This window comes from Lontra canadensis, unplaced genomic scaffold, assembly GCF_010015895.1.
Source record: "Lontra canadensis isolate GAN:19392208 unplaced genomic scaffold, GSC_riverotter_1.0 scaffold163, whole genome shotgun sequence".
Classification (NCBI taxonomy): Eukaryota; Metazoa; Chordata; class Mammalia; order Carnivora; family Mustelidae; genus Lontra; species Lontra canadensis.
The window spans coordinates 2,304,245-2,331,084 of record NW_022631157.1 but is presented as its reverse complement, the minus strand read 5'-3'; the positions used below and the strand labels follow the sequence as shown (position 1 = coordinate 2,331,084).

The following is a 26,840-nucleotide window of genomic DNA, read 5'->3' as shown; positions in this document are numbered from 1 at the left end:
GGGGGATGGACACTGGGGAGGGTGTGTGCTGTGGTGAGTGCTGTGAATCGTGTAAGACTGAAGAGTCACAGGCCTGTACCCCTGAGATAAATAATACAGTATATGTTAAAAAATAAAATAAATAAATAGAAAGGGTTGCATAAGTCAAGAAAATTAAGTCAGACACAGGGGATGGACATGTATTCCCAGGGGTATTCTAAGAGTAGGCAGGTGCACGATTAAGTGGGGCAAAGATCTGTGACTCAGTGCACAGCCAGCAAGGCAGAGTCTGGCAGGACAGAGTCGGTGAGCTACTCCAGGTTTGGTTCTTCGGTGGCAGAGGAAAGGCCCATGTGCCGACACCTGCTCAACACATCCCTCCCCTGCTTAAGGCCTTTAATGGAGCCTCTAGAGAGGGTAGACCAGATGGTCTCTGAACACAACACAGGTCAGGGCTGGGAAGCCACGCTGTGAAGAGGGGGGTAAAGTGGACAGATGCATCCTCAACACCAAGACTTAGATCCTGGGCACCAGCAGCCAGGCCTCAATCCCCCGGAGACCTAAAGGATAAGGAGCTTTGGGGGCAGGATTTTAGAGGGAGCATCTGCAAAGCAGCCACAAGTGTGAGCGAGGTGCATTGTTAGAACAGAAAGATCTCTCTGGGGCGTAGTCGGATGGGAGAGTGCAAATTTGGGGGGCAAACAAGGTCTGGCTGGGGTCTGCAGGGTTTTGTCAACCACTTATGATTTGAAGGTATCATGAATAGAAAAGAAAGACCTAAGTTTGCTAACCTATTTAACAGATGCATAATCACTCTGTTGGAAAACAATTTTAACTCCTGTTTACTTAGTTATCCCAGCACACCATAACCTCTTTGAAGGCAAAGACCATGTGTTGAACGACTCTGACTGCCCCCATGTCCAGGGGGCAGTCCTGACTTCAGCAGGCGTCAGGATCCGGTGGGGGGGCGTGGTGTTTGTGAACACCCATTTTGCTGGACCCCCATTTCCAAGTTTCCGAGTCGTTCGGTGTGGGGTGGGGCCTGAAAACTATCCCTTACAAGTTCCCCGGCACGGTGACCATGCTTCCGGAATCGGGGGGACAAGTTAAGAGATCTCAGAGGGAAATTAGTAAAATGAGTAACTGGAGGCGTTACGCTCAGCCGCTTCCGGTCTAGCTGGTACCCGGAAGTGGCTGGGGTGCAGGGGGCTGGCCGCACAGAAATCCCACGGGCCAATGAGAGAAGCAGAGGTCAAAAAAGAGTTAAGTCAGTGATAAAATGTTATTCTAGGAGTTTTCCCCTCTGGTAAAGCCTCGGTTCCAAGGTACTTTGCTACTTATAAATAAAAAGAGAAAGCATTTTTTTTTTCAAAATTAACAATTTAAGGACAAGTAAGCAAAAACCATAAACGGTGTCTTTAAAAAAGTGGTTACAGCCCTACTTCCCTCAGTAGTCTACCCCTGAAAGAAAGCTCACCGCCAAACCTGCACTGCTCTAAAGAGACACCTGGTGACAGCTCCCAGAAGTGAAGGCAGTATGCCTCAGAGGAGCTGGAAGTCTTCCAGAAAATTTGCTTTGCCCACTTTAACCCTTCTTGGCAATGGAAATGTCAAAACGCTGTTGGTTTTTTCTTCTTAGGCCTGGCTTTTAAAACTGAACATATTGCAAACTTCCCAAAGGGGGAAAAAAAAAACAAGTCAAATTGTCAAGGGCTGGCTCCTGCAGTGGGAGGACACTGAACTGGGAGTCAGGACCTGGGTTCCAATCCTAGCTCAGGCACAGACTAACGGTGTGGCTCTGTATAAGTCACTTCTACTCTTCATGCTGTTTATTCTATAAAAGCATGGTGTTAGATGACACCTCGGTCTATTTTAGTTCTGATATTTTGACTTTAATATCCAAAGAAATAAGAAGCATTATCACACTGTCATGCACACAGGGGGCTGATCACCTGGCTAACTAGAGGTCAAACTAACCACTCTTGCAGAATGCTTGTTTTTTTCCTCCTAAAGATTTTATTTATTGAGAGAAAGAGAGAGAGGGTGTGAACAAACAGGGTGGGGGGACAGAGGGAGAGGGAGAAGCAAACTCCCCGCTGAGCAGTAAGCCTGACACAGGTGATCCCAGGACCCTGGGATCATGACTGGAGCTGAAGGCAGACACTTAAGCCACTGAGCCACCCAGGCACCCCTCTTGTAGGATTCTTTTACCTTCCAGGTGTGCAATTAATTACACAATTTCACAAATGGAAAACAAACATGGATTAAGTACCAAAAGAACAGCTCCAGGTTGAGTGCTCAAAGGAAGTGAAATTGATGTCCTCTTTACCTGCATAGGCCACGCTGCCCTCCAAGATGAGCCCCAGCCCTGCCATAGCGTTATGTTCTGGTGAACACCACCATTGGCAAAAGTGAAACAAAGGAAACACCTCCTACAGATCCAATCTTAGTTTCCCTACAAATAAAACATGAATACAATACAGTATTGTACCTTTTCAAATTCCAAAACAATCAGGTAAATTGTTTTTTAATTACTAGTAAAACCTGCTATGCATTTATTACTATACTTTCATCAGTTATACCAGGCGTCGGTCAGATCGGGCCCATGGCCTGTTTTTATACAGCCCTTGGACTAAGGTAGGTTCTCTGTTTTTAAGTGGTTAAAATATTTTAAAAAATATTTTGTGACAAATGAAAATATATGAATTCAAATTTCCATGCCTATAAACAAAGTTTTATTAGAATGTAGTCACGGTGGGGCGCTGGGGTGGCCTAGTTCCTTAAGTGTCTGACTCTTGGTTTCAACTCAGGTCACCATCTCAGGGTCATGAGATCAAGCCCTGCATCTGGCTCCTTGCTCATCAGAGGGTCTGCTTGAGATTCTCCCCTCTCCCTCTGCACCCCCCCCCCCGCCTGCTATGCTCACAGGTGTGCTCACTCTCTAAAATAATTTTTTTTTTTAAAGGATGCAGCCATGCAGGGCACCTCAGTGGCTATTGGTTAGGTGCCTGCCTTCAGCTCAGGTCATGATTCCAGGGTCCTGGGACTGAGCCCCATATCGGGCTCTCTGCTCAGCGGGTAGTCTGCTGCTCCATCTCTCTCTGCCCCAACCCTGCTCATGCTCTCTCTCCAAAATAAATAAATAAAATATTTTAAAATAAATAATAAATACTTATATTTATTATTTATTATAGAAATAGAGAAATATAAAATATAAAGTAAATATATAAATATATAAATATAAAATGAATATTTATTATTTATACTCATATTATAAATAATATCAGTCATGCCCATTTTTTTGTCTGTGGTTGCTTTCCTGCTATGACAGAGTGGAGGAGCAGCAAAAATTTCAAACATTTACTATCTGGCCCTTTACAGAAAAAGTTTGTGATCCATAAGTTATTCTACCCCATACATACCCACATCATTCTAATAAAAACTTCCAAGGGTTGTCTGATTATAAAAGACTTAAAATATAGACCACAAATAGGAAAATCCTGAAAGAGGAAAAAGTGATCATGTGGAATTTGATTTTTCCAGTGTGTATGTATAAAGATAATACTGGCAATGCCTCCTTGTGAGTATACACCCGACATCAGCTTTCAAACCCAGAACGAATGGCAAGCTCTCAATTTCCCTGTCTGACTTCTGCAATGGTCTACGCTGAAGGAGAAGATAAAATCTACAGAGCAAAACACTGTCACTGGAAAATACATCCAGAAACTGGAAAGACTTTAGGAAGTTAGGAAGTGCTTCCTAATGATGTCAAAATCTTGCTTTCTGGTAAAAGCGTCTATACTTTCTGAGCCAAAAATAACAGGGAAAAGGGTTCTGAATAGTTTGTGTGTGCCACTGGAGTTTTTAAATTTGGGATGCACTAAAGAAATGTCAGATTCGTACCCGTGATCCTCACAGGTCAGAGATGGAAGTGAAAACAAAGCTGAGGCTCAAATGGGTTCACAGACATTCATTCTCACAGATGGACTTTTGATAAACAGTTAAAAAGACAAGAATTACAAGTTTAGAGGTTTTAACAAGTGGGGCTGTGAAATCTGGAGACTGAGGTTTTTGGGACAGTCAGGCTACATGAGTGGAGCACCGTCAACCCATAAACATTAAATAAATTTAGCATCTTGACGTCCGACTTCCCAGAAAGGACCTAGTCCCAAATCAGCTTCCTAAAACACAAAGACTATTAAAATTGAAAGGATGATGCCAAATATATGTGTTCAGGACAACTCGGTCACATACTCATTTTTAAGATTTGTACACATATATTTTAAAGACACTTTTATGTTGATTTTTTTACTAGTACAACTCGGACAAGAGGGGCACCAAAACTAACAGCAGTTGAATTCTCAGGGCCTACTCAGGAAAGATTTATACTCTATGCAGTTTGAGCACTTACCTCTGTTCTCCCTAGTCATCATTCTGTTGCCTTCCCTCCGGTCAGAAAAATTCTCATTTCATTCAGGACTGGCTCATCAGTATGTCTCCTCCTTGGCGCTTTCCCCCTGATGGGTAATGTACAGATATGCACAGATACCCACAGCCCTCCTACCTCTTCTTTCACAGGCCATTTCAGGAGGATTATGTGCCCCTCAGCTTCTGACACCCACTGTCCACTCTACTGTAGTTTATTAGCTCCGGCAATGTGGGACATTACTCATTTTGGGGTCAAATGTAAAAAAGACATATGAATGGCAAGAAGCAAGAGCCCCCTGATGTGCTAAGTAAGGCTAAGTTACTACATTATGCCATAGGACCACAAACATTTGAAGTGATGTTTCTTCACATGACTGCCTCACTATTCATTAAAATACTGCAGCAAGGGCCCCTGGGCGGCTCAGTGGGTTAAGCCTCTGCCTTTGGCTCAGGTCATGATCTCAGGGTCCTGGGATTGAGCCCCGCATCAGGCTCTCTGCTCAGCAGGGAGCCTGCTTCCCCCTCTCTCTGTCTGCCTCTCTGCCTACTTGTGATCTCTGTCAAATAAATAAATAAAATCTTTAAAAAAAGAAAATACTGCAGCAAGCAGGGACGCCTGGGTGGCTCAGTTGGTTAAGCATCCGACTCCTGATTTCGGCTAAGGCCTCCGAGAGTTTGAACCTTGCATTGGGCTCCATGCTCAGCAGGGAGTCTGCCCCCACCCCCCCCAAGTAAATAAATAAATAAATAAATAAATAAATAAATCTTGGGGGGGTGGAAATTTTTGTAGCAAGCAGCCTCAGAACCATCCATTAAAGACAGGATGCCACTGGTGCAAAAGTGCAAAATTTTCTTTCCAATCCTCAAGTTCCTACTTTTCCTCATTTTCCCTTGGTGCCCTTACAGCTTGCATCTTCTGAGAGTAAACCATAAAAGCCAGAAGCAGCCTATTGCTTTATTTATTCACGTATTTCCTCAAATTAACTGGTCTCTAAAATGAATGTGAAATGAAGAAAATATGTACGTGACCCTGTAGGTTACAGAGGAGAAACCAGGGAGCATTCTCCCTGCAAGCCCACCCCCTGCACTCGCTGATGGGACTAGAAGGTTGCTGGGCTTAGTAGGGGGGACGGGTCAAGAGCAGGTGAGACGGGGGCGGGGGAGGGGTGCTGCTGGTCTTCTTGTCAGTTGGACACTTGAGCTTTGAATGAAAAGACTGAGAGAGAAAAGTCTACATATATAAACATCACTTTTCACATCTTGGCAAACTACCTTCCTCAGTTTCTCACAAACTTATCAATCTATGAAGTGTATCCATTTGAGTCCGAAAAGAACTTGGAAGGAAAGAACTGACTCACGGGAGGCTGTGTAACTGACGTGTGTAAACAGGAGGCTCCAAGAAGAGGAAAAGGAGTCGTCATCAGATTTCTGCTTAACTTTCCCTTTCCTCAATTTTAGAATAGAAATGGGAAGTGGGGGGACAAGGAAGTACGCAGCTAAATACGGCCCAGGTCATTTTACAAGTGTAGAGCTCGTAAGTTACGCTGTTTCCAGCTGTTCAGGGAGTGTGATCTTTGGACGTCCATCAGAACAGCAAAAAAGAAGAAAAAAATCCATGTTAGAGGCGCGGATAAACACGTATGTCACAGCCGGAACCACGTGAGCTAGGTGTATGCGGGAGATCACAACTGGCCTCCTCGAAGAATAGATCTGCCCACAGCTTTCAAAGAGACTTCCTCTTCTACATACAAATCATACTGGTCTTTTTACCTAATGAGTATTATCTGCTTTAACAAAAAATAATTTTCAAGGTAAGAAAGATAGAAACCAGAGGATTTCATTCACACCTGTACAGGAATATTGACTTCGTAAGACAAGAAAACTCAAGGTCACGGTACACAGCAGTTATTTATTTAAATACTCGAAAAGGTTGATGATGGAAAAAAATAGGTTTATCATGAGAGTTTATGTTCGTTGGATTTATTTTATCATTTAAAAAAGTGCTGCCTCCGGGTTATCCTAGCCAGATAGAGAACACTTTACGACACATGCAGCCACTGTAGGACACTATCATAGACACGGCCGTTAGAGAATGACATACACTGGGGGAGGAAATTCAGTAGTAGTAATGGCGACTGTTTATTTAAACTAAAAACATTGATAATATACAAATCTTTTTTCTCATTTGATTGAAAGGGCTATAAAATTCTACATACAGACAAAGGAAGCAACATAATCATATAGGTCACGCCCCCACTAACTGCCTTTAACTCCCTCCTTCCTTCAAGAAGCACTTCACTCAGCTAGGCAACTTTCTAGACTGCACGACGGCTTCGAGGCTGGCCTACCACAAGTGACTGAAAGAGAGGTGTGAGCTGACCAGGACTCCTCCGTTCTTAAAAATGGAGAGAAAATGGCAAATTGTGCCTCGTGTTCTTTAAAGAACCCAAAGGATCATTCTGAGTAAAATGTGAAATAAATAAGTGATCCATGAGTAAATACAATCTCAGAGCTGACTTAGACCTAGGAGAGTGAGCCAACCGAACACTAACAATACCACGTAGAAACATCTAGAAACATCATTTCTAGAATTCAGGTTGGGAGACCGTATCTTGCCTGAATATGTACATTATTTACAAAATATTCCCTTTTGGCCTCTGAAATTTAGCCATTTGAGTTTGGCTGTTAAGCTCTTTCTTTCCATATGCTAGCCAATACTGCAGTTATAACTATCATTAAAATACTCTTATGCATGAATTACAAATATTAATAAAGTAACTCTGCATGTATAAATATCTCAATATTTCTAGCAGAATTTAAAGCATACATAAATACATAAAAGTATTTGTTTTTGGTAGGGCATTTTTTTTTTTAAATCATCGCTGTTTCAACAATGCTTTGTACATAGCAAAACCCAAAACTGCAAAAACAGTAGCACCAAAACTTGCTCGAAGCCAAAACGTGGAGCTCTTGAGGTCAGCTTGTGTCACGTGCCTGTAGTCAGAAAATATAATTAATGTTCAAAACATGATTAGGATGAAAATACCAATTACATTAACAGTCTACTTTTAGGGAAGTATTAGCACACTTGTCAGGCTAATTGCATACAGTAATGCTTACCAAAAACATTTATCAATAGAGCCACACGTACATTGCTTAGATAATCATTATCTTTAGACATAACGTAGACATTAATAAATACGAATGTCTTTACAATTAGCTACTACGTGGGAGTAATCAACATCTAAAATTTTAGACATTTTCTTCACATGGGAAATGGAGAACGTAGACAAATCAACCTACTACTTTTTAATCCCACCACGGTCCTTCAAAATGAGAGGTAAAACCAAGATCTCACAATTTTGAGAGTCCATTTCATGGAACTTAGTATGCAATCTCCTGCCAGGAATCAAAGCTATCATGTAAGCAGTTAAGCGACAAGTGACCATACTTTTCTAAGAGCAATGCTTAAAGTCAACTTTAAAAACACTGAGCCCCAGAAAAAATTTACCCAAAAAATCCCAAAAGGGATAGGGAAGATTTACCAGTTCGCATTAATTGGGTTACTGCTAGTTAAATAAAGAAAATTCAGAATAAAACAAAACAACAAAAAAATAAATAAAACAAAAAAAACCAACCCTGATATTAGTCAGACAGGCAGTGACAATGGTACCAACTAAAGGACATCATGTAACGTGATGGACTGAAAGGTAAATGACATAAAAGAAGCCGTATTATGCATGACAAGAACAGGGACAGCCTGTACCACAAACTGGGTTTGTGAGCATGCTCAGTTAATGACACTGCTAAGCACCTTCAAGGTTCTCAAGTATGACAGCTTACCATAAAGAGGATAACGCTTGAAAGCAAAAGCGGGCATATTTTATTCAAGGGTCACTGGAGTTTTAGTTAAATGAGCACAACTGAGGAGATGTAGAAAACTTACAGAATTAAGAGCTTAGAGAGACTGTCTAGTTCAGGTTATTTCACAAGTGGGAAGCAAGCAGCTTTGAAGCAAAAGTCAGACATCGTTAAAAGACCAGGACACCGACATATGCAAAAGAGTTAAGAGCCAAGAATATCAATTGTACAAAACGACTTTGCCTCAGTAATCGTCAGAGTGCCAATCGGATCAGTTATCACAAAATGCAATCTGCCCATTCTAGAAACAAGTCTATAATACAAGCCAGAGTGCTCCATGCTTATCACCATGGCAAAACAACACACAGCACTCCAATTTCTTATTCTCCCCAGCTCCTTAAAAAAAAAAAAAAGAAGAAGAAGAAGAAGGAGGAGAAAGAAAGCAAAAAGGAAAGAAAGAAAGAAAAAAATCACTCCTGACATATTATTTTACAAAGCAAAGTGATAACATGGGTTCATTCCACCTTGTGAGTTAGTTCCTCCAACAGGCAATGTTTTATTTATTTATTTATTTATTTATTTATTTATTTATTTATTTCCAGTTAGGGAAGAAAATTCGTAGGTTTCAATTTTCCAGCTGGAAAAACTCCAAAAAGGCCAACCCACTGGTTGTGGGAAATGTTACCTGGCTTCAAGAAAAAGTGGACCATGAGATGACGCCATGAAGATGGAATCTTCTACAGAGAGGACAGCGTGCACCTGGTGAGTAATACTGCCTTCGTCGTCTGCTAACAGCATGGCACCCCACTCAGCTACCCGGGCTCTTAACCTTTTATACACATGCACACAGTTTGCAGTTCACAGCAGAGCTCACAAGAGAAGGGGACTGAAAATAACATCTCTCAATTAAACATCCCACACAGAAATTGAGTTGCCACCCTAATATGATGCATCTCATGCTTTCTATATTTAAAATAAATGTATTCTGTAACAAATTGCCAAACTTAAAAAAAAAAAGTATCTATGGGTACTTTTCAGAAACACTCACATATCAGGAAAGAAAACCTAAGGCTGTTATGTACATTATATATCCCTTCAAGGCTCGTTCTTCTAGATCTGAAACACCAAGAGAAGCCCTGGAAACCAGTTCCTCAGCAGGGCCTGATGGGAGGTGGTGACCGTAAGTATTCATCAAAATGAGGTTAACGACTGTGAGTCAGGAAATTGACCGATGCTTCTAACTGCAGAACACCAACAACTGCAAACATGAGTCTGCAAAAAATGGAGTCCAAACTCAGGGACTACCAGAGACCAATGATGACAGTTTTTAAGTCTGTAACTCCCAATCAATAGAGACGTGTAGAATTTAAAGTGAGAAACAGGCTAAAAAGGCAGGAGAGCTTTTGCTTCAGCTTTGGTCTCTCTCTGATTTTGATGCATCTTCACTGATGAAGGATTTTTGAGATTTCTTTTACTTTTTTTTTTTTTTTTTTAATTTGGGAAAGAAAAGGGCTAGGATTACAGCTAGCTGTCATCACGGTAAAATCAGTCAAAATGATTTCTCATAAATAGTTTTCAAGTATGGAATCGGTTTCACATAACTCCCTTTGTTGTATTTTAAGCAAGTACTACCATTCGTGAACTAATATATTGACTTTATTGCTTCGTTTATTTTTGCATTTCAAGATAGTAATTACTGTTTTCCCCAAGCTATAGTATAGCCTTCTGTAGACAGAATAGCAGTTCATGTTTATATATAAGAAACAATAAAGATACACGGTCAAGATATAACCAGTTTTAAACTTAAGGCAACTATTAATTCGTAAGATATATTCCAATGACTCCATCAACCTTATAGTGGTTACTTAAGATACCTGTAGACATGGAAACCTACTTAGAGACCTATTTTATGCAGTTAGCATGTACATTTAAGAGATGCACTAACCAGGCTCTCTATATATGACAAAGCATTGATAATGGATGGCACACTCGTCACTGCCTAGCTGACTGACAGAACCTGGAGGGAGAACAGTGAGACGATCTTAACTGCACTCCCTAAGTATGAGACCTGAGCCATGTTTGCCACTTCAGGTCTCAAGCTGAAAGCAGAGCAATAGTTTCACGAAGCTGCCTCCTAGTTCATTTCTAAACTCAAGCAAAAATAATTATTTCACAATTCAGAAGTATAATTCTTTCAAAATGACTCACATAAAATATCATTTTAGAATAAATTATCTTATGGCATGCTTTTTTTCTCTTTAGTTTATTATTATTATTTTCTTACTGTCAAAAAGGTAATAGATGCTCATTATAAGATATGAGGAAAATAAAAGTAGGAAGAAAAAAAAATCACCTAGAGTCCCATCACCTAAGGCAACTAATTAAAATGTAGGGCATTTCCTTTTACTTTTTCTATGTGTTTCTTACACAGCTGCAAACACAATGTGTATAAATTATAAAATTTTATATCTTTTTAAAAATTTACTATTATGTAAGGACTTTTTCATAAATTACAGAAACCTCATTTTAACAGCTTTACTGTATCTGCTTCCCCTATGGGTGGTGGTCTCTATTTACTGGTGACTATAACTAAAGGATGAATATCCTTCTACATAAGATTTTTCTCTGTATTTAGTAGAGTTTCCTTAAGAGACTTCCCAAAAATGAGTATTACAAGGTCAAAAATGTGTGTGCATGTGTATATATAAAGATTCTCTTTATAAAATCTTACTGAGGGACTCCTGGGTGGCTCAGTTGGTTAAGCGTCCGCCTTCTGCACAGGTCATGACCCCAGGGTCCTGGGATCAAGTCCTGAATCAGGCTTCCTGCTCAGCAGGGAACCTGCTTCTCCCTCTGCCTTCCTCCTCCCCTGCTTGTGCCCCTTCTCTCTCTCTCTCTCTCTCTCTCTCTGACAAATAAAACCTTAAAAAAATAAAATAAAATAAAAAATAAAAAATCGATTGATATACCAGAATCACATCTTCCTTCTCTATGTACAATAATTTAGTTCAGCAGTATTAGAACATAAGAACATAAGAAATAATGTTTATTTCTTATTAGAACATAAGAAATAATGACAAAATGCTGGAATAAAAACCTTAATCATCTGAAGCTTGTCAGAGCTTCTAAGTTCTTAGGTGGAAAATTCTTCATATTGGATGCTGGCTTTCTGCTTAGAAGTCCTGAGGGCCCATATGCCAATCAGATGTCAAGCGCTTTTTATTTTTTTCTTTAAAGTAGGCCAAATGTGGGGCTTGAACTCACAAGCCCCATGCCTAATGTGGGGCTTGAACTCACAACTGGTGATCAAAAGTTGCATGCTCTACTGACTGAGCCAGGCATGCACCCCTACACTGCTACTTTTTTTTTTTTTTTAAAGATTTTATTTATTTATTTGAGGGAGAATGAGTGAGAGAGAGCATGAGAGAGGAGAAGGTCAGAGGGAGAAGCAGACTCCCCAAGGAGCTGGGAGCCCGACGCGGGACTCGATCCTAGAAGTCCAGGATCATGACCTGAGCCAAAGGCAGTCGCTCAACCAACTGAGCCACTCAGGCACCCTATACTGCTACTTTTAATAAGGCGGAGAGAAGGAAAGGTTTCAAACTTCAGGCAATAAAGGCTTAAATTAAGAAGTGTCTGTGTGAACAGTCACACAAGGCATATAGAAGAGTAACCACAATTCCTACGGACCTCTGCACAGAATGCCATAAAACAGGCAGACAAGATACTTTTGATTCACTCTGCAATTTACAACATATATAAGAACATGAGTTAAAATTTTTATTGGTTCAGTGTATTTGACCAATAATAAAAGGAATGGTTATCAGTTGCACTATTTAGAAACAAAATAATCAAATTCTAAAGGGCTCAATGGAATTAACCCATTTTAGCTATTCCCAAATAGGGTATTTTTAATACTGTTTCTTGTAACATGTCCCAGGTCTTTATATATCTGGGGTATAAACACTATATTGCAGAGACCTAAGAGACTGCAAAGATTAGAATTTAAGGAAGGTGGGGGGGGGATCCAGAAAGGTCCAGATGTCAGTTGCAGGCTCTTATGAGGAGCAAAGAAAAGTTCAACGGAGCGAACTCAAGGCAGCGAAGAGCAGTCCCACCCAGGCGCTTTTACCAGCCGTCTGTGCAACTTTGCAGAAATAAATGCGAATTTCCTAGATTGCATTCTTCTCATCTCACCACCCGATCCTTTCCAAACCCAAAGCAGAGATGTACTGATGCAGAAATATGAATGTTCTTCTAATTTTCTAATTCTACCCACATAAGGATTTCAAGTAGGAATTTTTAATTTAATACTTTGCAACCGCCTCTGTAACTGTAATGCACGGAACCTAGTCACTACGGCTCACAGATAGCACACACAGCTTTTTCCTAGTTGCACTTCCGTAGCTCAAGTTAAAAACTGTACCGAGATCACCAAAACTAGAGTTAAATGTTCTGTTTTTTAATATTTCGCTTGTTTTTTAAAGTCCTCTGGGCCTCCCTGCTTTTATTCCTCTCAGTGTTTTCTTGGCGTTTTGTTTTTGCCTGGTGAAGTGTCTTTTACCTTCGTTTTTGATAATAATGCCGTTACTCTTAATAATGATTTTAATGACAATTCTTTTAGTGAACTAGAGCTAGTTCTGGAACTAGCAGATGAACTGCAACACAAATCATAAGGAAGCTGTTAACTGAGCATGCCTAAATAGTAACATACTTTGGAAAAGGACATAAATGTGCATCAGTGTCAAGAAATGCTTCACCAAGCATTAGAAGAACCAAAATTTACAGATGACCATAGATACACGGGAAACACATAATACCTCTAATGTTATCTACTGATACTCAAGATCAGAACAAACTCTACCTTGTGGCATCCTTTAATATTCTAACCAAATGGCAAAAAATTTTAAAATGCATAAGCAATCAGCAGCTTACTTAATGAGAATCTGTAACATAAGCTCTTGTATAATTTTAAACATAACACTCTGTATCCTAATTAAAAGAAATGTCTTGTAAGGACCTTGATACAAGGGAACATAGAAGTTTCATACGAAACCAAAACACAGGACAGACTTTGTTGGATATAATAGTTCACTATTACATAGTATCCTAAGAACTCTTACGTTCCCAGAAGACTCTCTAGGACGTTAAGATTTCTAGGTATCTATCCTCTTCATAATGCAATCCTATGAAAAGGCAGTTCCTTTCAGTGTGACAATAATAAAATCCTTTCTTCCAAAAAGGGGCTCCTATTAAGTAAAATGGTTTTAAAGTACATGAAGGAGCAACTTAGGTGATTATTAAAGCAATATGGGCAAATATCATTAATAAATGGCTTAAAATAAATGCCACATATACCCAATTTCAAAAACGCATTAAAAAAATAGGGCAAAGAATTCAATGGCCACAATGACCATCCATCATACCTTTGGGTTGCTGTAAGCACTCACTGTGATCTATGCACTTAGTTACTAAAGTAAAATGCTGCTACTAAACAAGTAACATGAACAAATAATTTATATGGTTGATGCAAATAATAAAATGGGATGAAAGAAATCCTAAAACCAAAATACATATCAAAGAAAATCACACCAAAATAAATTATAAAATAAACATTTTGATTAAATTATAGGTTAGGAGAAGTGGGAGGGTTATATACAGAAATTAGCTGGGAAAGGGGGTGAGAGAAGTTAAAAAAGTGACTAAATGACACAGACATACAAATTAAAATGAACACCTAAAGTAAAGGACAAGTTAACGTCCACAGCACACTGCAGAAGAGTAACAAAGTCATGCAAAGTAGGAGTCTTCTGAAGTCAGAATAATAAGTACTTGGTAACCAGAATCCTGGGTAGTTCAAACCAACAATCCAGCTCACTCCTACATAATCATGTAGGATTATAACACTTTCAGATTAAAAAGGTAATTAAAATAAAAATATAACCAGAAGGTGTATTTTCCCAGTACCATGATTTACACTATTTGAAATGAAAGCAATGCCAAAGATTAAAATCATGTGACCCCGTTAATCATCTTCCAAATGTATTTAAATTCAAATAAGTCCCCTTACTCATAAACTGACCTAAAGAAAAACATAAACCTGTCCAGACCACTAGGGTGAGATTGTAATTATTAAAGAACAAAGTTACATGTCAGATACACAGTTTAACACTTTTGACATCTTGAAATAAATATATATTCAATTACATTAAAAAGAAAACAAATTTTATTACTACTCTACTTAAAATATGTAGCGACAGTAAATAAGCTAAAAAAAAAGGGGGACAATGTTTACTGGTCAAAAATAGATAGCTAGGGAAAAAAATGAATTATTTCAGAAATGAATCTGTGGGAACTGCCTAAATGTAAATTATTAGCTTAAATTCTGTCGTGGTCAGGTGATAGCCTTACTTCTGTGGCCTGAGGGACTAAGTTTCCTGAAAATATAACCAAAGTTCAAGGAAAAATTTTTAATAACATAGTATTTAGAGAGGCACTTAAAGGCAGGTCCCTATCTTCTTCATATTCTGCCCCAGCTCACAGCAGGGTCCTATCTAAAGCACTTAAGTCTGAGGGAATAAATCACAGGGGCAGAGGGGGATAAAGGGTTAATGTGGCCTCAAACATGTACTATCTCTGCAAGTGATTTATTTCAACCAACATGTTTACAAGCATACTGAAACAAGGTATTAAGTTTGAGACCAACATGTATGCACCAATACCTGTCAATTTCTTTGCAGACATTCGCTGAAACTCTTTGCTTCCACAGAAATTTTGAAACTACTCTTTTACACATCTAACTCAAACACAAGACGTGGCAGCTTTCTAAAAGCAGAGACCTAAGGTTTATTGTTGAGTGAGACTCCTCCCTACTGAATTACAGTGAAAAATTCCTAAATGACCTTTAGCAAATTAATCAATCCTTTTTCTGCTTTATAACGTTAAGATACATCTAGCATGGCGAACCAACAGCGACCAACACCCAAAGGCTGCCACAACCCGAGAGAGAGAGGAAAGAAAGGAGGCAAACCCAGCACTCCATAATTTTTTTTCAGATTCTTTCATGAGAAAGGGAGTAGAACTTGGTTGGTGGGAAGGGGAAGGAGATATTTTCATTCCTTAGGTGTATGTTTTTCTTTTTTTTTGTCCTGCAATTGCACAACTCTAGGCTGTATCTTAACACTGAGGTTGCAAGCTGCTGGCCTGTAAGCATGTTTTGTTCTGATCAGTGCTTTTAAAGACTTAAATTTACTTGCCATTATTCGAATAGCAGGAAATTTCACATAAAAATCCTGATATCTCATGTCTCACAGAATCAGAAGACCTGGCACCAGCCAGCCCGGACAACAAAAGGCCAGAGCTGAGTTGTGGCTGCCTCTTTTAGACAGGGCCTATCACAGTCCCTACGTCTCTTACTTCTCATATCTGACCACCTTCGTGCACTGACATTACCTGTCCCGATCCTGTAGGTATTCAAGTTCTGGGGTTCCACCCCCATCTACCTTATCTACATCCTTTTGTAAACTAGGGGAAACTTCAGTACAGAAGTCCTAAATTCCCACTGTACTTCTACAAAATTCTGAAACACTGCAAGGAATCAGGAAGGAGTTCTCCAAAAGGTACACTGGGTTCCCTCCTTATCTTTTTCATTCATTCCATTCTTGATTACTAGATGTCGGGCATGTATGCTGACACTACCATTAAATTAGTTCTAGTTTATAAATAGATATGACAAGATGTACTTGATTTCCCTTCAAAGATCTTTGTACAGAGTACTTTACCATGAGCAAGCTCATCAATTAATACACACCCAACCTTTTCCATTTGGAAGCTGACTAAACTGACCTAAGAATAAAATTGTCCCTAAAGATGCAGACAATCAATCAATCTGCAAGTTACGGACACTCAAGATCTCATAGAATAAGTGAAACAGATGGTTTTGATTAGCAATTATTAGGAGCCAAGGTGGGTTCACTGAGAATAAGACACCAAATAGATATCACTTCCTATTTACTACATTGATAGATTGATAGATCAGAAGAATGTGTTAGAAATTACATATTGGGAAAAAAAAAGAAAAGGAAATTGCATCTTGATTTCAAAAAAGCCCTCCATGAAATTCTTATAAGATCCTAAGGTAAAATATGGACTGGATAATAAAATATTTTTAATTTACAGAATAATCTTTTCCCAAGAATTTTAAACCTGTGTCACTGGGAAAAGAGTTCTCCAAGGGAATACTTCAGGGCTTGCTGGCTTTGGCTCCCTCTCTCTCTCCAATCTCTTGGTATTCAACATTATTTTTTATCAATAACTTGAACGATAAAGAAGACATATCTATCAAGTTTGCAAATAACACAATGCCAAGAGAGATAGATAATGGGACAGATGACAGAAATAATGTTTGAAATGACTGAGCTAGAACAAATGGATCAAAAAGAAGAATATGACACTTAATAGAGATACATATGTATCTGTGTTTAGATTCAAAGACTCAACTAAAAATGTCAGGTACACAATTAGAGAGGAGGGGATGCTGCCTTAATAGTACCTCGTATGAAAAAAATATCTGATTTCAGTGAACCCCGAGATTCATATGCATCCACAGTGGGATGGGGCTGCTAACAACGTCACTTCATGCAGCAGACAGGTGCTGTCCTGACTGTGGGACATGACCCCGCTGTTCGAGACTAGTCCCATCACACCTGGAGCACTGCTCCCCATTCTCAGCAGCACCTCTTTTAAGAGGAACTCTGAAAACCTAAAGGGCTTTCAGACGAGGACAACCAGGACTGATGAGGTCACTAAACCATCTAATTTAAGAAAAGGCTGAAAGAAATGGGGATGTTCTACCTGGAGAAGAGAAAATTAGGGGAGACATGATGGCCGTCTTCAAATGTCTGAAGGATTGCTAGGTTGAAGAGGGAGTAGAATAGTCGTATGTTGTTCTAAAGGGCAGAACTAAAACTAAAGGAGAGAAAGTTACAGGGAAATCATTTTAGTTAAAAAATAAAAATAAAGAGCAAAGGCAAAAGCAAAAACCCTCTCCAGTGAGGAAAGCCATCAGCAGATAAACAGTACTCTCCACAGGAAGGCTTTCAGGAAGGCATTCTAATGGGAGGTTAGACCAGAGAGTTCTGGAATCTCTTCTGACTCTAGGTAGCATTTCCAACACCGGAGCTTCTGAATGCTGTTTGGTTTGAACTAGCCTTGCATTTTCTCAGATAGTCCTCATAAGAGAATCTGTGTTACTACATTATAAGATGCCATTCAAAGGACAGAGGCAGAACTTTACCACCAAATTAGTGTGGCAGTCCCTTCAAAGCAGTCACCTGAGATGGCTGCATTCTTATTCCAGAGCTACTAGTGCTCAAAACGTCACTGAAACTCTTTTTAGAATGCCTTCAAGATCAGTTTCTGACCCACATTAAATATAGTCTCACTGTTTCATAGCCATATCTACTATTTTTGCTGGTGGACACAAATTATCCTACAGTCAGAGCCCACTAGCCTTCAGTGAGAGTCCAACAGTAAGACCAAGAATGGACCCATTTCTAACCAAAGTCTATTTAGCTTGATCATGTGTCTTAATCAAGTCCAGCTCCCAATGACAGCTGAATGTTGATTTCAAAACACTCATCTTTAGACAAAAAAATTTACAGCAGATGCAAATTTATAGTCCATAGTCTCTTAAATGCTCACAAAATGTAAATCTGAACAATGGAAGCATGACCAGAATAAGAATATAACCTTCCAAGTTCTTTGCTTTGAGGGAATGTAAATTATCTTATTTGTTTGTTTCCCTTCCCTTTCTAAAAAGTGTGTCACTTTCTAGGCATACTATATGTTTCGGGCTCAATTATAAAGACCTCAAAAATGAGTACTACAGATCTTTTGTTCTTTCTCATAATCCTTTGAATTCTCAAAGTTAGCGATTATCCTCATTTCCAGAAGCCATGCTCTTTCACATAAACATTCCAGGTACTTATAATACAGAAAATTTTCAAACCCAAGATACCGTTCGCATTAGTGTCGTTTTAATGAAGTTATATTAGTTGAATGTAAGCGAGTACAGTTTCACATTTGGGATCAATGTGTCTTTTTGTTACTATGAAAGTCCTCACCTATTTCTACAACTCTCAGCCAAAAGATTTTAATCTCCCTATACATATTATCCTGTCATATGAACGATACTTTAAACTTCATGAAGAAAGAAATCCAAAATCTTATTTTATAGTCCCCTGAAAACATCATCACCATGGTGAGAATTTTAGTGGAAATTAGTTGGGCATCGGTTGGTTTGTGGTCTTTGTAGTGAGTATCTGTATAATGAAGAGTTATCCACTTTTTTTTTTCTTTTGTATTTTAACAGAATGCCTGGTACCCAGTAAATAAAGTTAAGAACCTGTTAAGAACTGCAGTGAAGATTTTGTTCTTTACAGATTGCAGCAAGTCTGAGTTGAGGAAGTTCTGACAGATGCAAAATGTACACCTGTTGCAGGTGCACATACAGCGTAACCGGGCATGGCTGCGAAAACACACAGAAGGACAGGAGTTGAGTTCTTACTTACAAATACGGCACAAGTCAGGGTGTGCCAACTTAAAAAAAAAAAGATTTAGGCATAAGCAACAGTAAGGAAAAGGACAGTGTGGGGCATGCTAAAGTTGTGCAGAATTCCACATTTACCAAAAATACAGTACATAGCAATAGCTCCCTCCTCCCTCCCTAGAGAAAACCTAAGGAAAATTAGCTAATACTCTTGGCTTTTTTGGAGGGGGGATGGAATTATCATCACAAGAGTTTTAGTGGAATAATATGCACAGCGATAGATGGCACCCTCGTGTAAATTAATAAAAAGAAAAACTGAGTAAGCCATAGCACCCACCAAAAGGACAAAGTGTGCTAGCATTTAAGGAACCATTCCCTCCTCCTCCCTCAGCATACACACATGCCTGAAAAACCAGGAAGGAGAAGAGTGACAAATACACAAAAGGGTCAAAAGACGAATATATTCAACCCTGAGGAGATGGTCTTCAATTCATCAAGCACCCTGGCTCCCGAAGGAAATCAAAGTGCTTCATAAATTTCCACATGAACAAAACAGAGGGTTGATTTCATCTGCTACGAAAACACAGCAGCTAAGTATGAAAGTATGAAACTCTGGGTGAGGATGTAAAAATCAACAATGGGTCCAATTGGCATCAGATATGAAATTTAGGGAGGCTTTCTGACTCCTTTCTGGTTGAGTGGAGTTGTACTAGTCGGTACAGGCACATGGGGCAATCTATTTCACCTCCGTCCTAACAACCAAGAGTAGGGGGTCCCCAGGGACTGCCCAGTGGTCAAAGCCACTCAGATATACAAAGCCGTCACGGCACCCTGAAGAGGCACTGGCCCCGAACCCACTCAGAAGAGCGCCGCCTGATGAATCAATGCCAGCACTTCCTGTAACACCTGCCCATTTTTTTTTTAAAGGCTTCTCAGTCAAAGGACTGGCCCACTCTGACTTGGCTTAGCTTGTGAGATCTGATGAGACCACATCGCACGGTGGCATGGTGGTGGAGATTAGCAGCATCCCAATAATGCCTAATTCCCAACATGAAGAAAAATGAGAATTAATTTTTAAGCTCTCATAGACTCGAGACATTCCTTTTTTAAAACCTGACTTGTGATGAGGAACGTATCAACGCTACTAAGTCACTGCCAGCTGTCATACTGGAATCCATCTGTTATTTTATCAATTCAGTCTGACTCTTCAACATACACAGGCTCCACCCACCAAAAAGGAGATGCAAAGTATGCTTAGCAACAGGGAGATGCTTCATGAGAAGTAGTTTGGGATTAACCATATAAGCAAGTGTCCCTGTATGTACATTTATCATATATACACACACATACATACAAACACACACGAATCGCAGCAAAACGTTTTAAAGATGCAGATCTGAAAACACAGTTACAGTTATCTACAAGATTAAAACAGTGCATTTACATAGTAAACAAAAAAAAAAAAGAAAAGAAAAAGAAAAAAACACTACTGTCATATACAGTTAGGCAGTAAGACTGACCAAGCAGTGCGTTTCTATATAATTACTAAATGTTAATTACGGCAGGAAAGGAGATCTGGTCATCTACAAGAAAATGTCAACAAAAATCCCACAGAAGCCATAAAGAAAAAGTAACTTACAAAGCAGTTTTTAGAAAGACCCAGATTTTTCTCAAATTCTCTATTCTATCAGTGTTGCCCATGTCTCGGGAGAGTCTGTTTCTGTAATGATCCTCTCTGTAGATAACATACACGAGAGTTTTAAAGCAAAGGTAAAACATAAATTAAGTTCTGTTTATCTTATAGTAACAGGAATGACTTGTCTTCCAATACAATTTCAAGGGCTTGCTGCCTTTTTTTTCAAAAAGTATTAGTTAACAGAATAGCAGTGAAGTTAACTCTGATTTGAAGAATCTGCAGAAATTAACACCTTTCTGAAAGACTTCAGTTCGTAGCCACGTTTGATCATTACTCTATTTTATACCACAATTTTCGTAAGAGGAAAAATAATTTAGAGATTAAATTAATAACAAATAGATTAAGCTAAAGTCTTGAGAAACGCACTGCCTGAAAAACTATCTTGTTACAAAACAGAATTATACACACACAGTACTTGAGGAGAATGCCATTAAGAACCATGCAATTCTAAGGCAGTTAGTAAGCTATGAAAATGTCCACAGTTATGTGCTTATGCATATGTATAGATATACAATAAATGTACATAAAATTCATGGTTCATAACACTTAATGTGAGACATTTATATAGCAGGAATTCCAATTACAACTACTTTTTATAGCACTTAAAAAAGACGTTATATTCTCAAACATATCTATAATTTAAACATAATTTCCTAAAATATTTTAGAATCCTCCATATACTCAAGGTCAATGAATCAACAGAAAAATATTAAAATGAACTTTCTGTTCATACGGAAATGTCTTAAAAACATAAAGCAACATGATGTCAACACCCTTTGACTGCAGTAAAACTTTTTTTTAAAAGCTGGGTCGCGGGTTGTGTTTCATTGTACTATCCTATTAAAATAGTTACCGTTTAAATAGTTACTGCTTAAAAATATACAAATCCTGTCAGGAGCACTGTTTGTGTGATTTTAGTATGGCACCCAAACCAGACTCACGTTTACCCAAAATTTGTTCCTTCTCATTACAAAGTCTCTTTCTGTTGCTGAACAACTTCTATGTGACAAAGGTCCCTCCCTCATGACTAATCATAGCATGCGATGTTATTATGAACCATGCAGCATGAAAATGATAGCAGAGCAAGTACTTACGGGTACATGGCCATCGTTGTCAGTTTAACAAAGATATCTTTACTGGGTGCATCAGCAGTATTGCAAGTGAAGGCTTGTGGTGGAGGCATTTTATGTTTCCTGCAGAAATCAGCAGGTGAAATACTATAGTCTTGTTTAACTTCATGCAGGTCCGACTTTGCAGCTATGATTAAGCAAGGTATTCTGCTGTCCATGAAGTGTTGCTATGGGATAAAAACTAAAATCACAATCTGATGACAAGTTAAAAAATTACTACATTTAATTAAATGTGTACTAAAAATGATCTCTGGCTAGGCAAAGCATAGCTTCAGGGAGAAAGTAAACTAAAGGGCAGCAACTAGCAGTGGACCAGGCAGTCTCATAAGACCAGGGCCAATTTTCTAATGCTGGTAACTGTACAAATCTGTAACGACTCTTCAGATTCATTACAATCTGAAAAAAATTGATATTTTTTATAAAAAAGATACCATATTTTGAAACAAAGAGAAATCCACCTAAATTCCTCTAGCCTAGAGCACATTATTTTCATTTTAAAAATTTCTGCTTCACGATTTTATTATTTTTTTTCACTACTTTCATTTTTCATATCATTAATCCTTAAGCACATGCATCTATATACATCTTTTTTTTTTAAAGATTTTATTTATTTATTTGACAGAGAGAGAGACAAAGCAAGAGAAGGAACACAAATGGGGAGTGAGAGAGGGAGAAGCAGGCTACCCACTGAGCAGGGAGCCCAATGTGGGGCTCGATCCCAGGACCCTGAGGTCATGACCTGAGCCGAAGGCAGAGGCTTAACACACTGGGCCACCCAGGCGCCCCTCTATAAACATTTCTATAGCTGCAGTCATGACAGACATAGTCATTTTAAAATATAATACTGAGGGGGGCCTGGGTGGCTCAGTCATTAAGAGTCTGTCTTCAGCTCAGGTCATGATCCCAGGGTCCTGGGATTGAGCCCCACATTAGGCTCCCCGCTCAGTGGGTAGCCTGCTTCTCCCTCTCTCACTCCCCATTTGTGTTCCTTCTCTTGCTTTGTCTCTCTGTCAAATAAATAAATAAAATCTTACAAATAAATAATAAATAAAATAAAAATATTAACACTGAACCTTCCATGTTTTCAGAATTCAAAAACCATTACTTTTAATAGCCACTTAACATTCCACCGTATCATTCTGTCTTAATTTAGTAAAGCATCCTCCTATTGTTAGGCATCTGGATTATTTCTAGTTTTTTCTTTTAATTAAAAACAATGCTAGGGGCACCTGAGTGGCTCAGTGGGTTAAAGCCTCTGCCTTCGGCTCAGGTCATGATCTCAGAGTCCTGGGATCGAGCCCCACATCGGGCTCTCTGCTCTGCAGGGAGCTTGCTTCCTCCTCTCTCTCTCTCTGCCTCTCTGCCTACTTGTGATCTTTGTCTGTCAAACAAATAAATAAAAAATCTTAAAAAAAAAAAAAAACAATGCTAGAATAAACTCCTTGGTACATACAGTTTTTAACTCGTATAGCATCTTGGTGAAAATCTCAATCTGAGGACTTTTCAAGCCTCTGGTTTTCCCCCTTGTTCTATTATTATTATTATTGGTGTAACTGGCAATATATAATCCATGTACACTACTTTTTTAAAAAAGATATTATTATTATTTTTTAAGATTTTATTTATTTATTTGACAGAGCAAGAGATAGAGCACAAGTAGGCAGAGCAGCAGGCAGCGGGAGAAGGAGAACCAGGCTCTCCACTGAGCAGGGAGCCCAATGCGGGGTTCGATCCAAGGACCCTGGGATCACGACCCGAGCCAGAGGCAGACACTTAATGACTGAGCCACCCAGCCACCCCTAAAAGATATTATTTTTAAGTAATTTCTATACCCAGCATGGGGCTCAAACTCACAACCCCAAGATGAAGAGTCATGTGCTCCACTGACTGAGCCAGTGTGGCACCTCTCCATGTGGATTCCTAATGGCCAAGAAGACCTTCCAGTAATACAGAGGTTCTTAACTATGGATGCACATCAGAGTCACATGTGGAAAAAAATTGTTATTTGTATGTATGTATGTATCTATTTATTTTTGGGAAAAAAATGTTTTTAAAATACAGAAGTCTTAGACTCCACCACCTCAGAACGAAATCAAAACCTTTAACGATGGGAGACAAATGTATTTTTCAAAAGCTCTGCAAGTGATTTTCTTACATCTCCCTAGTTAGAAAACATCACATTATATAATTCCATTAACTCCATATAAAGTTACAGCCCAAACCAACAGTTACAGACCAAAAGAACAACAAACCTTAAAAATCCTAGCACAGTATTCAAAGGATTTGGGGTTACTGACGTCATATACCAGGCACACAACATCACAAATAATCTCAGCCTCAGTTAGGAATTCTGATTCGGAGATATCATGTAACTTGTAAAAAGAAAAAGATAATAAGAAACATTAATATTGTAATATTGATGTTTCATTAAAGTCACGATGTGTTATTATTGCTTGACTTCCAAATAAAGTACTTCTAAAAGAAGTTAAGCATAACTTCTCAGGCTATTTTTAGAGATGGGAAGTGTAGATCAACAAGTAGCTTCTGATTTTGTGGACTGACGGTGATTAAGGTTTTCCAGGAGCAAACATTTTAGCGACTGACCTGCTCTAGGCAGGCCGTTTACGCACATTTTCTACACAGGTAAGATAACAGGCTAAACAGATTAAGTCAACTGCCTAAGATAACACATCTAGCAAGTCATCAGACCAAAATTTGAACTCAAATATGATTTCAAGTCTATTTTCTTTCTACCAGACCACCTTTTCTCCTTACCAATTTAAAAAAAACAAAAACGACAACAAAAAGGAAACAAAGAAAAAGACTCTTTACACTAAGGTCATTTTGTTCTACTCCACTGCTTACTCTTTTTTTTTTCCTGCCTACTTTTTTTTTTTTAATGTTGTTGTGTTTATTTATTATTATTTTTTTTAATTTTATTTTTTATAAACATATATTTTTTTCCCCAGGGGTACAGGTCTGTGAATCGCCAGGTTTACACACTTCACAGCACTCACCATAGCACATACCCTCCCCAATGTCCATAATAATCCCACCCCCCCCAACCCCCCTCCCCCCAGCAACCCTGCCTACTCTTTTTTAATGTTTATTATAAAACGTCTAGAGAAATGTCACCCCTATGACAATGATCCAGCAAGAGTAAAATTCAGTACTACTGAGTTATTTAAGGCAGTGCACCTATGTCAAGAAGAAGGAAGTACAAGGTCAGAAGTGACTTGATATTTTCCAAATAAAACACAGCACGGATAGTCAGAGGCATGACAGATACCAATTTACAGAGAGTATAAGAATAAAAACAGGAATATTCACAGTCAGCTATATTTACTGAGTACGCAGTTAAGTAGAACTATACTTAACAGGAGAAGAATGGGAGATAAACAAGGTTAAATTAGAAACTGACAAAAAAACGTTTATCATAAAGAGGGAAAATTGTATGAAATTCAATGTGTTCATCTGTCTAGCAGAACAAACTATTTCCAAAAAGAAAAAGGAAGGAAATGAGCTTTTTCTGGTAGCTATTATTTGTTAGGAGCTCCTCAGATTAGCTAGCTTATTAAGAAAGTCAGGCTCAGAGAGAAGAAGCCACTTGCCTGAGGTCACACAGCTAATCAGGGTTCGAATCAAACTGCGACTGGATCCAAGAAGAACACATAATCTCTTTCTACTGTATTTCAAAGTCTTTTCAGTCATACACTTCTTTCATCCATGCTTTTAGACTAACACATTTGTTAACTATACTCCTCTCTGCTAAATAGATGAAACTCGATTCAGAGTATAGACAAACTACCAGGCACCTGCAGTGATGTTTTCATATTAATTTCCAGTCAACAGTAGAGGAAAAAAAGATCTTTTTTAAAGAAAAGTGGAAGAAAGAGGAAAGAGAAGGGTTTTTTTTGTTGTTTTTACTTTCTATTGTGTATAATACATAATTAAGCAAACGAATAGATTAACTTTCACTTATATCTACGCCCATGTGATCACCACACCCATCAGGGGAATTAAAATTAATTCCAGTGAATAAACCAGGTGAAAGAAAATAAAATCACGTAAGTTCTACATATAGCCATTATATTAAATGCAATTATGTTTTCAAAGAGTCATATAAAAATATACCTAACAATTAGTAATCTTTATATGCCAGAGAATTTCTTACCAACAAGTATTTCTCTTGTCCATACACATAAACAGTGTTGATCGCATAGTAGGATTTATGATCATCGCGAATCTTCTTCTGCCTCTGAAAACAACCAAAAGTCTCAATATTGACAGTAAGAAATTACAGTACCGAGTCTTCATCAACACCCACTCTGCATGTATGTATGGGTGTGTTATAAATAAAAGGGCATTCTTCCCTACACTATGTATTATTTATCAGTACAAAGGGGACATTGATTTTGTTTCTTAGTTCTTGAGGTCTAAGACAAAAGATGCATTTGTTCTGCATAAAGTAAAGGAGCAGCTGAAAAGGAAGGAAACTACATTACTGAACATGTAGTACAGAGCTACCTGCTAGCAATTCTCCTTACACTATGATTTGGTCTGACATGAGACCCATCTGGAGACACATCCAGAAATAGATACAGGACTCAATCGGAAATATTTACTGTACTTCGCTTCATGCCAAGCGCCATGGCAGGTGCTTCCACATATGTATTCACTCAACACCCGCCTAAATACTGCCGAGGAAAAAAGGCAAATGACAGCTCACACCAACGAAACGAAGACAAAGGCAGTTCAACAGGATCGTTGTTACCCTCAGATTGCCCTTCACTAATGTACACAGGCCGCTGAGCTCCAGCCATCATCTACGAGACTTAGTGGCTATGAAAAACTCATGTCAACTCGTGACTATACAAATCTGTTGGATAAAGCTCTATTATCTGAGAATTCTCACCATTAAGTTTCTTCCAAGAAGAGCCTGAAGAACGCCACTCTTCCCACAGTTTTTCATCCCAATTACATTACATCTGAACACATTTCTTTGAGTCTGTTTTTTCTGAAGGTCTATCTTTTTATCTCTTGTTACTAAGAAGAAAGAAAAAATAATCATGTACCATTGAGACTCGCTGCACCTCCATTTCACTTCCTGCGAAACAGTATACGGGATTTCTCATTTTTATGAAGGGTATGATGAATAAACAGACACCCTGTGCAAGAGCCATGCTGTATGTGAGAT

At 38.8% G+C, this 26,840-nt stretch overlaps 1 protein-coding gene across 7 annotated transcripts in view; it reads right to left on the bottom strand.

Moving 5' to 3' along the window:
• Positions 1 to 6,296: 6,296 nt before the first annotated feature.
• Positions 6,297 to 26,840, bottom strand: part of RHOT1 (ras homolog family member T1) — a 63,568-nt gene continuing 43,024 nt past the window's right edge. Inside the window, exons 15-22 of one of the 7 annotated variants that reach the window (XM_032845393.1) lie at positions 26,559 to 26,689; positions 25,818 to 25,901; positions 23,896 to 24,015; positions 21,608 to 21,810; positions 20,457 to 20,552; positions 18,674 to 18,796; positions 8,954 to 9,097; positions 6,297 to 7,401 (exon numbers count right to left, since the gene is read on the bottom strand). In XM_032845393.1, coding sequence (XP_032701284.1) covers positions 7,284 to 7,401; positions 8,954 to 9,097; positions 18,674 to 18,796; positions 20,457 to 20,552; positions 21,608 to 21,810; positions 23,896 to 24,015; positions 25,818 to 25,901; positions 26,559 to 26,689 — 1,019 coding nt within the window. In that variant the 3' untranslated portion in view covers positions 6,297 to 7,283. Of the gene's footprint in view, positions 7,402 to 8,953; positions 9,098 to 17,121; positions 17,236 to 18,673; positions 18,797 to 20,456; positions 20,553 to 21,607; positions 21,811 to 23,895; positions 24,016 to 25,817; positions 25,902 to 26,558; positions 26,690 to 26,840 lie in introns of all 7 variants that reach the window. The other 6 variants (XR_004381212.1, XM_032845394.1, XM_032845390.1 and 3 more) reach the window with 6 other exon arrangements.